This window comes from Lepidochelys kempii, chromosome 1 (genome assembly GCF_965140265.1).
Source record: "Lepidochelys kempii isolate rLepKem1 chromosome 1, rLepKem1.hap2, whole genome shotgun sequence".
Taxonomy (NCBI): Eukaryota; Metazoa; Chordata; order Testudines; family Cheloniidae; genus Lepidochelys; species Lepidochelys kempii.
Window position 1 is genome coordinate 122,109,715 of NC_133256.1, and position 14,219 is coordinate 122,123,933.

At 41.8% G+C, this 14,219-nt stretch overlaps 1 protein-coding gene across 4 annotated transcripts in view; it reads right to left on the reverse strand.

Moving 5' to 3' along the window:
- Positions 1–4,134: 4,134 nt before the first annotated feature.
- The window catches only part of CYFIP1 (cytoplasmic FMR1 interacting protein 1), a 131,065-nt gene continuing 120,980 nt past the window's right edge, over positions 4,135–14,219 (reverse strand). For 3 of the 4 annotated variants that reach the window (XM_073353192.1, XM_073353183.1, XM_073353210.1), the window contains 5 exons: positions 12,200–12,272; positions 10,791–10,885; positions 8,940–9,178; positions 7,913–8,060; positions 4,135–4,875 (listed from right to left, as the gene is read on the reverse strand). In XM_073353192.1, the coding sequence (XP_073209293.1) occupies positions 4,711–4,875; positions 7,913–8,060; positions 8,940–9,178; positions 10,791–10,885; positions 12,200–12,272 (720 nt within the window). In that variant the 3' untranslated portion in view covers positions 4,135–4,710. Of the gene's footprint in view, positions 4,876–7,912; positions 8,061–8,939; positions 9,179–10,790; positions 10,886–12,199; positions 12,273–12,296; positions 12,614–14,219 lie in introns of those variants that run through there. The other variant, XM_073353199.1, reaches the window with a different exon arrangement.

Genomic DNA, 14,219 nt, shown 5'->3' on the forward strand with positions numbered 1-14,219 from the left:
GCTGCAGCAGGCAATTGAGAATTGGTAAAGATATCCTGCTCTTGGAGGTATCCCCAACAATGTCAAACACTGGATGGGAGGTCTCCTCCACAGCTACTGAAGGTAAATTCAATATGGATGCTGTGTGACCCACCAGGTCATGGAACTGTAGAGCATCCTCAGAATGGAAAGAGGCAGATGCTCATCTGGTGATAAATCAGGTTTGTAGTCTCTCAGCGCTTTTTGAACAAGACCATACAATCTCCTCATCTTCCTCTTTCAATAGAGTATCAGGTGTCACTACCTGAGATGCAGATGGATCCAATGGAACTGGGTCCAGGGATTCTCAGCTGCCAGATTCACTACAAGTGAAACATCCTTTCTCCATCTACAAGGATAACAACTTAACAAATTCCTGTAGCAGCACCCCATTTAGAGCCCAGGACTGCCACTCCCCAGCAACTTGGATCTGGGAACAAATCCACAGGAGGAGGAGGAGCAAAAGGAGGCATGAACCAGGAGGAATCCGTTCTCTTCCTCCTTTATCCTCCTCTAAACATGGATCCAGCCTTGGCTCTGCGCTGGACCACACAGATGAGAGCAATGGTCCTAGAGGGTGGAGAGAAATAAACAGGGAGAAAGCTTTTCATGGAGACTGTAGGAGACTGGAGGAGGAAGTCTAGACAGATCAGATGAGAGGCTAATAATCCCCTGCTCTTCTCCTTTTTTCAGGTGAAGACAAACATTAGCCTCTCTCTTCCTCAAGATCCTCTATTTCTTACTCAGATCAGAAGAATGCTCAGAAGCCGAACAGTGAATATCTGCCACTAAAGTAAGGGTCCACATAAGATTTGAAGAGGGACCCAGAACCAGAGCAGAGGTTGGAGCTGAAGAGCAGGATAGTGCAGGAGCCAATGAAATACCACTGGTTCTCAAAATTGAAGCTGAAACAGGATTGGGTTTTGGAGCTGAGCCAGGGGGCCCATGACAGAGTTGGACGGATCCAACAAATCTGAACACATGTGATCCGGCATTCTAACAGCCTAACCCTGAAGAAGAGCTCTGTATAGCTTGAAAGCTTGTCTCTCTCACCAATAGAAGATGGTCCAACAAAAGATATCGTGTCCCTCACCTTGTCACATCTAACAGTGTCGGTCTTCTCTTCTCCTCCCTTACTGCCTTTTTTGGATCCGACACAGCTGGAGCAAACGTGGCTGTAAGTTCAAAGGCAGGTGGTTTGGCCTTTCTCCACCAACAGTGCCTTCAAAACTCTGACTGCCTGAGCCACAGGATCTGGAGTAGGACCCAAGAAAGTTCCAGTTTCCTGGAACCTTTGAGGTGCTTTGACTTGCTGGAAGAAGTCACAGGAGCCAAAGCAGGTGTCTCAGGCCTTGGATCAGATGGGTGCCTGGACCCTTATATCCCTCTTTAAGGAGAAGCACTTACAATCTTTTCTGCCTCTCCTGGTGAGGTCTGGGCATGAAAATTCAACAGATGAAACACGCAGGAGAGTGTTCCTTGTCCAAGCAGTTCAGTTACCTAATGTGATCATCCAACGCCAGGAAAACGGCCAGGCATGAAGCACACCTCTTGAATCTCAGCTCCTTCAGTTCCACCATCACCCAGAACTGAAATACCAGCTAATTCAACTCTTTCTACTTAGCTGTAGTTTATAGTTTACTGATATCAAGACACTAAGAATGAAGAAAAGCCTGGATCTGAATGGACCAGAGCAGTTCATTTTATTTTGTCACAGCAGTTGGGAATAACTGAAGTAGTAGAGGGGGCTGTGACCCACATATAACCTCCCTCTCAGAATGTTCAGGGGTGCTAAGGGGAGCTGCAGGAGGGGGCAAAGTGCTCTAACAGTAAGAACTGGTTGCACACGGTTCTACCATGAGGCACCACTAGGCAGTGTGATACCCAGATGTGGGAATATACAGATCCAGTTGAATAACTTTCCCACTTATCCTCATTTTGCAGATGGAGAAAGACATTTAGAGTTTGAGGGTAGAAGTCCCAAAAGCACACAAGTGACTTAAGAGCTTAAATTCTATTGTCAAAAGAGCTGGTCCACGAACACAAAACTGGTTTGGTTTGGGATAGTTAAGTTGGTACAAACCCTAGTGTGCATTCAGTTTTACCAGTAAAAAAAAGGTGCCTTATAGTGGTATAGCTTATTGCTGTATAGGAAGAGGAATGAGCTATAAGCACTTTTATTATTTGTATTACTGTAGCACCTAGCAGCCCTAGTCAACCCATAAGTGGGTTGTACTGTTCTAGCTGTATCAGTATAGTTACAGCGCTACAGTGTGTGCAAACTCTTGTTACACTGAGATTCAGTGGGACTTAAGCTCAATCTTCAAAATTGACAAACGTTTAAGGGCCTAAGGTGCTTTTGACATTTTACTCATGGCTACATTGTGGGTTTTTTTGGTTTTGTTTTGTATTTTTAACCTACTAAAATCTTAGTGTGGACAAGGCAAGTTGCAGTTTTAACACATTAGTTGGTTGAAGAAAACTAGAAGGTCGCTCCTAGGACTTACCATTGCCAGTTAACATGTAGGAATTGCATTTTGCCTTGTACACACTAGGATTTTAACACATTAAAAAAAAATTCTTAGGAAAGTCAAGGCCTACTTAAGGTATCACAGAGGAAGTCAGAGCCGGAACCAGGATTAAAACTCTTCTCTGAGTAGGGGGCTACCTGAACTATAGTGCATCTCAGGCAAGTCACTTAACTTGCCAATTTAAGTATTGGTGAAATGGAACATTGCCTCCGCTCTGTCTTTGAGCTATCAGAATTGGGTTGATATGGTACTTTGAAGAGCTAAAGAATTAGTTAGAAATTCTAGGGGAATTTTGAGGTGCAAAGCACAGTGCCAAGGAAGAGTGAGTTAGTCTCTAGATAAGGGTTTTTGTGTCTGTAGTACTAAGGTAGAGTTTTATTGCATAGAGAGGGTATGCAAAGTAAGGGAACCGCTGCAGGTGAATTACCCTCCCTCCCATTTCCCAAACTGTAAACTTCATCCACCACACTCTTTCCCATCAGAAAAGTTTAAGCAAAATTGAAGTGGGACATTTATATTCTAAAGCAACAGCTCATGTGAACTGGATGCACTTAAAAAAAAGGGGCTAATTAAATCCAATGTAGTTATTCTGATGCAAGTTTGTGGGTAACCAGCCCTTAAAATGCCCCCATCTTTTTCTGCTCAGAATTACTAAAATTAGCTTATTCACTTTCATTCTAGTTTCTGTTCCCCCAAGAAAAAATTTCTCCTACAGCTATTTAAGACCGCCTCAATGTCTTCTTAACCACTAGTCTCATCCTCCTGCTTAGCTATTACTTCTACACATTACTATACTCATTCCTTCTGGCTCCCAGCTTTCCAAAAATGTCAGGACTTGTGAGCAGGGGCATAGGTCATGCTGTGCAGGAGGTCCAGGGAGAGGATACACTAGAATTTGAATTTGTCCCTTTGTTTTGCTCTCCTCCATCACTGGTTTAAAGGATTGTATCCTCAGAAGATTTTCTTACAGCATACTGGGTAGAAAGAGCAGCTTCAATATCATTTGCAAATGTAACCTCTATCCAAGACATAGATCGTTAGCCATTCATGGCCACGCTAGGAACATCTTACATGCTGTTAACAGCTGTTGGAAGAGTAACTGTGGAGACCGTACAATGTGACAAAGACACAACACCAGGTAAGTCCGTATTGTTCACCAGTCAAACGGCAACCGGTCAAACACTTTCCAGGTATACCTGATCATGTTGCAACAGTACAATCTGAATTAAAGCCAAAGAAGTTTTACAAACTTACTGAAGCAGGGGTCACATAATATAATTTAAATATTCTCCCCTATAGTAATGATTAGTATCATTAAAGCTAAGTGTGATGATATAGGCTACAACAGTTCAGTGTATGCAAGGATCCCTTTCAAAAGATCATTTTAAACAGGGATTGCTTAACCTCAACTTGTAAAGAAAACTTTTTCATTTTTAATAACCTCAAACCAGAAAATGAGTTCTGTATGATACAAGTTTTCAAAAGGAAGAGTGAACAGACCCCCCACTGTGCTAGAACTTTTAAAATAATTAGTTTAATGTAGTGAGTATCAACCACCCCCAAAGAATCACTGCTTAAAAAGTGAGAATTTTAATTAATTAGCCTTTATTTCCATAATCACTAATCACACAATGCAATTTAATTTTGCCAAGGAAAAAAATTATTCACAAAGCACCCGCAGGAACCTTCTTTTTATAAAGACTAAGCAAGCAATTAATGCTTTTCTAATACATAAACAATTACAGTCAATTTTTTTAAATGTTTCTACAAAAAACCCAAAACAACCTCATGTTTTTTTAACCACCCTGACTCATATTTTGACAGATGAGGGAAAACCAGTTTGAACCAATCCAGTCTAAAATGATCACAGCAGGTGAGGGATGCAGAGGGGTTTGTAAGACACTAAGCCTTTTTCTTTACATTGCAGGCTTTTTATCAAAGTATATAAAATTTTAGTCTAGAAAAATAAGTATGGACTGTATACAATTATTGTGCTTGGAGACTGAAGATGACAAAGCACCACCCTTCAAAAGGCACAGGAAATAATGAAATACAGATTAGGGTATATTCCTTACAAGGGTTTTCCTCCTCTTAAGCTTAGAGCTTAACTAGGTGAAAAAGTACTGCCACTAAAGTAAAAAGCAAGGATGTCTCTCCACGCTTAGTTGCTAGCCAGAGACTGATGGATAGGGGGCTGGAAGCAGCGCACATGTTCCACGGGTGTACCTTCTCCATCACCAGACTTCATATATTTGTCCAAAATAGTAATTATCTCATTGTTCAGGATCTGGAATTTGCGAATTCTCTCAACCATTTTCTTCAAAGGCTGCAATGTCAAAAACATACATTCAGAAAAGAAGCTTTGAGATAAAAAAATCAGAACCAGCCTTTGATAAAACCAAGGAGAGCAACTGCCTCAACCCAGCAGACTTCTGCCAATTCAGCACCTCATGAACCAGTCTGGCCATAAGTATGAGAAAGTTTCTTGACACCTTAAATGACTGCTTCTTGGAGCAGCTAGTCCTGGAACCACCAGAGGAGAGGCAATTCTTGATTTAGTCCTATGTGAAACATAGGATCCGGTCGAGGAGGTGAATATAGCTGAACTGCTTAGTAATAGTGACCATAATCTAATAAAATTTAACATCCCTGGGGGGAGTGGAGGAGGGGGACACCCCAGCAGCCTACTATGGTAACATTTAATTTCAGAAAGGGGAGCTACACAAAACTGAGGAAGTTAGTTAAACAAAAATTAAAAGGTACAGTGCAAAAAGTGAAATCCCTGCAAGGAAACTTTTTAAAGACACCATAATCGAGGCTCAAATTAAAAAACAGAGAGGACCAAAAAAGTGCCACTGTGGCTAAACAACAAAGTAAAAGAAGCAGTTAGAGGCAAAAAGGCATCCTTTAAAAAGTGGAAGTTAAATCCTATTGAGGAAAATAGAACAGAGCATAAATTCTGGCAAGTGAAATGTAAAAATATATTTAGGAAGGCCAAAAAAGAATTTGAAGAACCGCTAGCCAAGGACTCAAAAAGTAACAGCAAAAAAAATTTTAAGTACATCAGAAGCCAAAAGCCTGCTAAATAACCAATGGGGCCACTGGATGATCAAGATGCTAAAGGAGCACTCAGAGAGGATAAGGCCATTGCAGAGAAACTAAATGAATTCTTTGCATCGGTCTTAACAGCTGAGGATGTGAGGGAGAGTCCCAAACCTGAGTCATTCTTTTTAGGTGACAAATCTGAGGAACTGTCCCAGATTGAGGTGTCATTAGAGAAGTTTTGGAACAAATTGATAAATTAAAGAGTAATATGCCAGCAGCACCAGACGGTATTCACCCAAGAGTTATGTAAATCAGCTTCTGTACCAGATGATTGTAGGATAACTAATGTGACGCCAATTTTAATTAAAGGCTCCACAGGTGAGCCTGACAATTACAGGCCAATAAGCCTAACTTCAGTAATGGGCAAATTGGTTGAAACTATATTAAAGAACAGAATTGTCACACATAGATTAATACGATTTGTTGAGGAAGAGTCAACTTGTTTTTTGTAAAGGGAAATCATGCCTCACCAATCTACTAGAATTTTTTGAGGGCTATCAACAAGCAGGTGGACAAGGGGGATCCAGTGGATATAGTGTACTTAGATTTTCAGGAAGCCTTTGACAAGGTCCCTCACCAAAGGCTCTTATGCAAAGTAAGCTGTTATGGGATAAGAGGAAAGGTCCTCTCCTGGATCAGTAACTGGTTAAAAGATAGAAAACAAAGGGTAGGAATAAATGGTCAGTTTCAGAATGGCAAGAGGTAAATAGTGGTGTCCCCCAGGGATCTGTACTGGGACCAGTACTGTTCAACATAGTCATAAATGATCTGGAAAAAGGGGTAAACAGTGAGGCGGCAAAATTTGCAGATGATTCAAAACTATTCAGGGACTGCAGGCTGTGATGAATTACAAGGGATCTCACAAAACTGCATGACTGGGCAACAAAATGGCAGATGAAATTCTATGTTGATAAATGCAAAGTAATGCATGTTGGAAAACATAATCCCAACTATACATATAAAACAATGGGGTCTAAATTAGCTGTTACCACACAAGAAAGAGATCTTGGAGTCATTGTGGATAGTTCTCTGAAAACATCCAAGCAATGTGCAGCGGCAGTGAAAAAAGCCAACAACGTTGGGAATCATTAAGAAAGGGATAGATAATAAGACAGAAAATATCATATTGCCTCTATATAAATCCATGGTGTGCCCACATCTTGAATACTGTGTGCAGATTAGGTTGCCCCATCTCAAAAATGATATATTGAAACTGGAAAAAGTACAGAAAAGAGCAACAAAAATGATTAGGGGCATGGAACAGCTTCCATATGAGGAGTGATTAATAAGACTGGGACTTTTCAGCTTGGGAAAGAGAAGACTAAGGGGGGGATATGATAGAGGTCGATAAAATCATGACTGATGTGGAGAAAGTAAATAAGGAAGTGTTATTTACTCCTCATAATAAAAACTAAGGGTCACTAAATTAATAGGCAGCAGATTTCAAACAAACAAATGGAAGTATTTCTTCACACCATGCACAGTCAACATGTGGAACTCCTTGGCCTTCACAACATCCTCTGGCAAAACTATAACAGGGTTAAAAAAAGAACTAGGTAAGTTCCTAGAGGATAGGTCCATTTATGGCTATTAACCAGGATTTGCAGGGATGGTGTCCCTAGTATCTGTTTGCCAGAAACTTGGAATTGGCGACAGAGGATGGCTCACTCAATGATTACCTGTTCTGTTCATTCCCTCTGGGGCACCTGGCATTGGCCACTGTCAGAAGACAGGATACTGGGGGCTGGATGGACCAGTGGTTTGACCCAGTATGGCCACCTTATGTAATGGAAAGAGGAAATAGTGCCAACTCTCTTAAGTCTGCCCCAGTGGTGGGGTGTGGTCTGGATAAGTTATGAATGTTTTCCAACCAGTGGTCGATGCAAAAAACCACTTAAAATTTTGTTTTTAAAGATCCACTCTGCTTATCAGAATTCCTGAAATAGTCCTTGGAGATGGGGATTAGAACTTCAGTAGGACTTGCCCTGTTCTAAAGGTACATATGTGCATCTAGATGGCATCATCTGTTTCATTAAATGTAAGAAAACCCATGTCATAATGAAAGGTAAAGGTTGGCTCAATTAAAATGCCAACCCTAACATAGAGTGCTATTAGCAAATGCTCTACTGCATAATCTTGGGCTTTGACTCCACTTTAAACGGTGATGGTTACAGATACCATGCAGCTCCATGCAAATAATTCCAGTTTTTTCCGACAAGTCATTGCAAATGAGTACAAAACCAATATTTTCAACATACCACATTCTTGATGACCTCATCTTTGCCATCATGCTTTTGTACTTTCAGTAAATGGTAGCAGAAATCCAAAACATCAAAGCGACGCTGCTGTCCCAAAAGCACAATGATCATACAGCCAGCCCAGTGCAGCCCATCTCCGAAGCACTGTCTGTAATAGAGTACAAAGTCTATGAAAATTGTATATTTCACCTAAAACTCCCAAGAACCAGTTAGCATGAACTATTGAGTCATCGGACATTTTCTCTTCAAAAAATAGGAGTCTAAAAACCATGCATAAGATGTTTTCCAGGCTGAGGTTTAAAACCCTCTCATTTAGGATCATTCTCTATTAAATGAACAATATTTAGAAACTGCAAGCACTAGAAATGCTGAAAATCTTTATCCAATTTTAAGTTCTTCCAAAAATATTTGCTCCCATTCCTCTGCAGCAGTGCTACTGTCACATTAACCAACAGAACAAACTGGCAATGCCATACCACCACATTTATTTGGTCCCTGTGGATTAAGGGGAGCAATGTCCTAAGACTTCCCATCAACAACTGGCCAATGACAGGCAAATGATAGCTCAATCTTTCCCTCTGAAAACTGACAAACATAATGCAAAGAACTAAAGAATTGAAGATTGCAGGACACTAACTTCTGAATTCTCATTCCTGCTGCTAACCCACAGAAAATAAGCAAGTACCTGATAAATTGCTTATAAAAGTTATTTTACTTAAATTCAGCAAATGTAGTGGGGTAAGCATCACTGGTGTTGAGAGGTGTACGCTAGGATCTCTTCCTTATGGGACCTTCTATTATGTACCAACGTATTTAAAATACATGATTTTTAAAAGATACAATTAACATCTGTGTTCCTGTGCTAATAGGCCCTCTCAATCCCTTGTTCTTTGTTCTGGGCTTGCCTCACTGAGCTATGTCAGAAATATGAACACCAGCATTATGTTTTGTATCCCCACTTCTAGCTGGGAAATACAATAAAGTTCTGTTGCAAACAAGTGCATAATTGGAAGCCTACGATACATACTCCACAGTAAACTCGTGTGTTCCCACAGGAATGCAGTATACAAACTGCATCGCACTCCAGAGACGGTGAAATTCCACACATTCATCCACATGCATCACACCATTGCTGGGAAGGGGGCCACGCCAGATTGGGTCATCTAGGAAGGTCCGAATCCTGGTCAAGATGACCTCAAACATGGATAGGCCGCAGCAGAGGCGTTCCTTGGTCAGCAAATCTCCTTCCCTTGCTATTGCAATTTGCTAAGATTGAGAGGACGAAATAAAAAGTAAATGAAACAGCATTTCAGATTAGTTATGGGGGAGGTGTGGTTTGTCTGAAAACCTTATATTAGCGCAGGACGAAGCTCTATTAGGGTGTTATGCTGATCTGAAAACACAGCAAAGAAAACCCCACAGCAAGATGCCTGTGCCAGCCAACTTCTGGGGCTCAGGCTGCAGGGCAGTTTCATAGCTGTGTAGACTTCTGGGCTCGGGCTGGAGCAAAGCTCTGGGGCCCTTCCACCCAGACGTCTACACCGCAGTGAAACAGCCCCACAGCCCGAGCCCTGTGAGCCCAAGTCGGCTGACACGGGCCAGCCGTGGGTTTTAATTTGCTGTGTAGACACACTCCAAGAGTGCTGTAAAACAGTTTACCTGCATGCCCCAATTCCAGTTCGGCACTTCGCCTTGGAGCAGATTCATTCAAGTGAATTCAGACTGAGTTGTTTAAACAAAAGTATATTTCTAGCTGGGTCACTAGTTTTGACTCTTCTTTTTGAACCAGTGCTTTTAAGGTCTCCTGGAGTCAAGGGTCAAGTGAAAGATGGAAGCCAGAAAACCTTTCTGAGTGGAAAGGTCAGATGCTGCTGTACTGCGCCATGGTTTGCAAGGTTGGTTTTTGTTTGGTTGCTTTTTTTAACTGAAATGAGTCAGAAGACAAAAATTGGTGTGTTCTGTTGTCCGCTGGCAGGCCCAGGTAATGGTCCCTCCCTCACATTGCTGATTCCCTGGCCTGCTGCTATCAGAGGCTGATGTGCTTCAAAGTGAGCATGAAGAGATCTGTACCACTGTAGTAAACTGAGATTTATAATCAATACTTGCTCTCTCTATATTGTACCAGCTTATGCCCTCCCATTGTAAGTTCTCTGCGGTAGGGACTGTTGCTTGCTCAGCACAGTTCACCTAACTCTACCCAGAGTGCTAAAGGTAGTCTGAACTCTATACTTGACATCATTCCCTTTTGGCCCCCCAAATCCCTATCTCTCAAGTACAAGGAGTCAGCTGTTGAAGCAAATGGGGAATGAAACACACTCTACAAGGACACAGAGGAGAATGGCCTCTGGACAGCAAGAGCAGCTCACTGACAAGGCATTGAGGAGGAAGAATGTTCTCTGTTGGTAATGAATTTTCCAGGAAAGCTCAGATCAAATAGAACAGCTGGTTTCCAAAAAGGTTCTGATTTTATCCAATTTGTTCACTGAATCACAAGAGAACAAATGACTTTTTTAAAAGGTCACAGAGAAAATCAGTTGCTTTTGGTGGAATTTGAACTGGGAGCCCCTTGGGTGCAAATCCTTTGCTTTACACATTATATTACAATAGTGTGCATGGAAATTAACACTTTAATCCTCTCCCAAAACCTAAAATGTCACCTCTGCACTGTCCCAAACATTCAGACAATAAGCCACCTGTGCACACAAGCTGCTGACCAACTTTACTGAATCCATGGATTTACTAGAGGCCCCATTGTGTGAACAATTTTTGTGTGACATTTGTAATTCTGACATGGCTACTGATATTGTAAGGGTCTCAGGTTTCTTGTGCACTGATATTTCTGCATAAAATGTCTGGGGCACAAAACGTAGGACATTACCTGGGGTGTTCCTAATCTTTCAATCAGAGGAACAAGATGGAGTGGAGCATATTTTGATTCTAGTCTTTTCATTTTAGCATCAAGTCTTTCACCCTCTGAAAGAGAGAAAAAAAAACAACCCACGTTATCCTTTAAAGTTAGGTGACTTCACTTTATAAACAAAGAACATTGCTGTACAGAAATTCGTGGTTTTATTGCAGTTTATTTTTGTCACAGTAGGAGCTGTGTAACTTGTTCCTTTGATGGGTAATTTCATTCAAAATGGCTTGCTTTTTCTTCAGTATGCATTTTATTTGATGCATAGTATCCACTGACAGGTTTATTCCTTTAACAATGTTACATTATACATTCAAGTTTAAAGAAACTAACTATACAGGCAAAAACTAGCAGTGAAACTCATTTTGTTATCAACTCATTTCTGCCCTCAAAATAAGGCTCTTATGCTGTCTATAACATACTTTGACCCCCATGCATACTTAGACAATTAAAATCACCCTTATCACATGCAAAATACTTGCCTTCAGAGGATGGGGTTATACTGAAGGTGTTTTATATATGGAAAGATTAAAAAAAAAAACCAACAAAAAACCCCAACACTCACCACTAGTGAGTAGGAAATGTTCTCTGGTGATTGGGTGAACAAAATTTGCAATGCTCTGGTTAGTCAAATGGCTGTCTACAGGGACTTGAGTAACTGCAATAAATCTGATCAGGCTCTTTCACTTTGTTATGTATGTGAATCCTATGAGCAGAGGCATAGATAGATCTGCTGCTGCTGGCAGTGGGGCAGAAGTAGGAAAAGAGGACCACCCAAAAAAAAAAAAAGAAAGAGCGGTAGAAGGATAAAATGGGGAACGGAAGCAGCTCACCTTCCAGCAGTCAGGAAGGGGAGAAAAGAAGACAGACTTGAAGGAACAAATCCTGCAAGGTAATTCAGCAAACCATTTAAGCATGTGAAAAGTCTGTGGCAATCACGCATGTGGTTGTGCTTTGCTGGATCAGTGAGACAGTACTCAGCACCTTGCAGGATCTAGCCCTAACCCTCCCCATCCCCAAGTTTATTTTGCACACCTACAAGCCAAGGCTGATATGAAGGATGGGACCTCATAGCAAGTCCAGCATTCTCCAACCTCATCACCAAGTGGGGATGAGGCAGCGGTGGGCATATCACCAGTGTGCTGCACAGAGCATTCTCGATCACCCCACCCCCAGAGGCCCTGATTATAGGCTTAGGCCTCCTGCTTTTCTGTGTCCTGTACAATTTTCAGGCTTGCAGATACTCAGGAATTTGCTGTCGTTGCAAATGAATAGTTCTTGTGTAAAGAAAGTTTCAGAATGATGAATTCACCAACAAGGAAGCAACATCGGGGGTAATACTGCTGGAGAACAAATGCTCGTCCAGCCCATACCTTTGACATGAACCCTTGGTAGTATATTCTGGAACGGTGCAGCATGCAACAGGTCACAAACTTCCTCTAGCGACTAGAACAAAAAGAAACAAGAAGCATTTAGGAGTTAAAAAACAACAGCATGTCAAGGGCACCAAAATCTGCTTCTAAAACCATGCTGACATTCTAAAACAAATAGCGGCTGACACCAGAGGGCACCAAGCATCTACAGTTAGAACAAACACATGCTGCTTTTGGCTCCCTTTTCACAGAAGTACTTAGCAGCAATTTGGCTTTTGCAGGTTACCTTGGATTCACAAAGATTTACAGCAACTCTACCCACCCAGAGGTTGGCAGTTCTTAAAGGACAGAGGCTATTTATTGAAAAGACGAATGCAGAATGACGAAGTTCTGTGTTAAAGTGGCAGACGGCTCCTGTGTAGACACACACAAATGTGAACAAAGCAGTGAGTTATGTTTTTATTTTTACCAACACTGTTCCCATAACCCATTATCACCCAGAAACATGTCTCCCAGAAAAAAAGTCTCAGATGCAGAAAACTAATGGCATGGGAGAGAGGGGGCCCAGCATGGAACATTTCAAATCTTTAAACTATAAGGAATAAAAAAAATAAAATTGTTTCACAAATATTAAAAAATATCCATAAAGTTGGATGTGTTTGCTTCTGGAAATCCCTGTATGTTCTCAGTGTATGAAACAGCCAAGAGCAGAACCTGAGATAAGAGCTAGACTCATCTGAGGCCTCTTCAGAACCAAACTTGAGAAATAGTATGTTTTCATTTTTATTTTTCATTAACATTAATGGTTTTAACAATCCCCAGAGAGGAGAGACGATTTCATGTTCCATGACTTATTTCAATCAAACACAAGGAACTGGCCCTTTTCCAAAGAAATTAAATCATTTACCCACAGTGAGTAAAATTCTCTAACAGTCAGTCAATCTAATTAGTAGCAGTAGTACACATTTATATTGTGGTAGCACTCAAAGGCCTAATTGGGACTGGAGCCCCATGGTACTTCTGAGCACTGGACACATAGGTAAGAGGTAATCCCTGCCCAGAAGTCTTACAATCTAAGAAAGACACAAGCACATGAAGAGTAGGGCTCCGGGACACTAGAGGGTGTCACACACAGTTGTTGCTTCTGTAGGTCAAGTACGTTGCACACACCGGGGCGCCTTGGATCTCTCCTTGCCCTCCTTCCCTCACAAAAACCTACAAACAAATGCATTCGATGAAGAACTGGCACAGCTTTGTTAGTGACAGGTTTTGCATTTTTAATGGGCGTAGAAGAATGGCAATAAGTGGGGAAATTAGAGTAAGGGAGCAGGAAAAAAGAAGGAGAAGAGGGACAGTCATAACATCCTTGCCTGCTGATAGGCAGACAACAACATAGTCATCATGGCAAAGGTTAGCCTAAGGAGAGCTGTATGGATAGCATCAGGGAGCTGTTCCCCCATGCATAAAGGGCAATGTGGGTAGCATGAAGGTGCTTATGGGGAAGGTTGACTGCTGGGTGGTAAAGGCTGGGAATGCTGCCAGAGCAATGGCGGGGGGGTGCAATCAGCTAGTTAGGATGGGGCTATGTTGCAAAGGTAGAGACAAGAGGCTTATATGAGTTGGAGAGGTGAAAAAGGAACCAGAGGAGGGATTCAAGAGAGGGGTGCTGTGGTCAGAACAAAGAGCCAGGAAGATCTTAGCAGTAGCATTTTGAATGGACTATCTGAATGTTGTAGTAGTCGAGGCCAAATGAGTCTAAAATGAGTCTTTAGACCTGCTTTGGCTTTTGGAATTAGGAAGCAGCAGGAATAGAACCTCTTTCCTCTCAAGTGAAAGGCAACCTCCTTCTCAGCTCCCACCCGAAGGAGTTAGTGGACTTCTTGCTCCATCAGATGGGTCTCTGAAGAGGGACAGGGAGGGGGGATGGAAAGGTGGGGTGGACAGGAATTGTGCTGAAAACCCAGTGGTCTTAGGTGATTTGGGTCCAGGCGTCCAGGACATAAGAAAGGTGGTTGGAAAA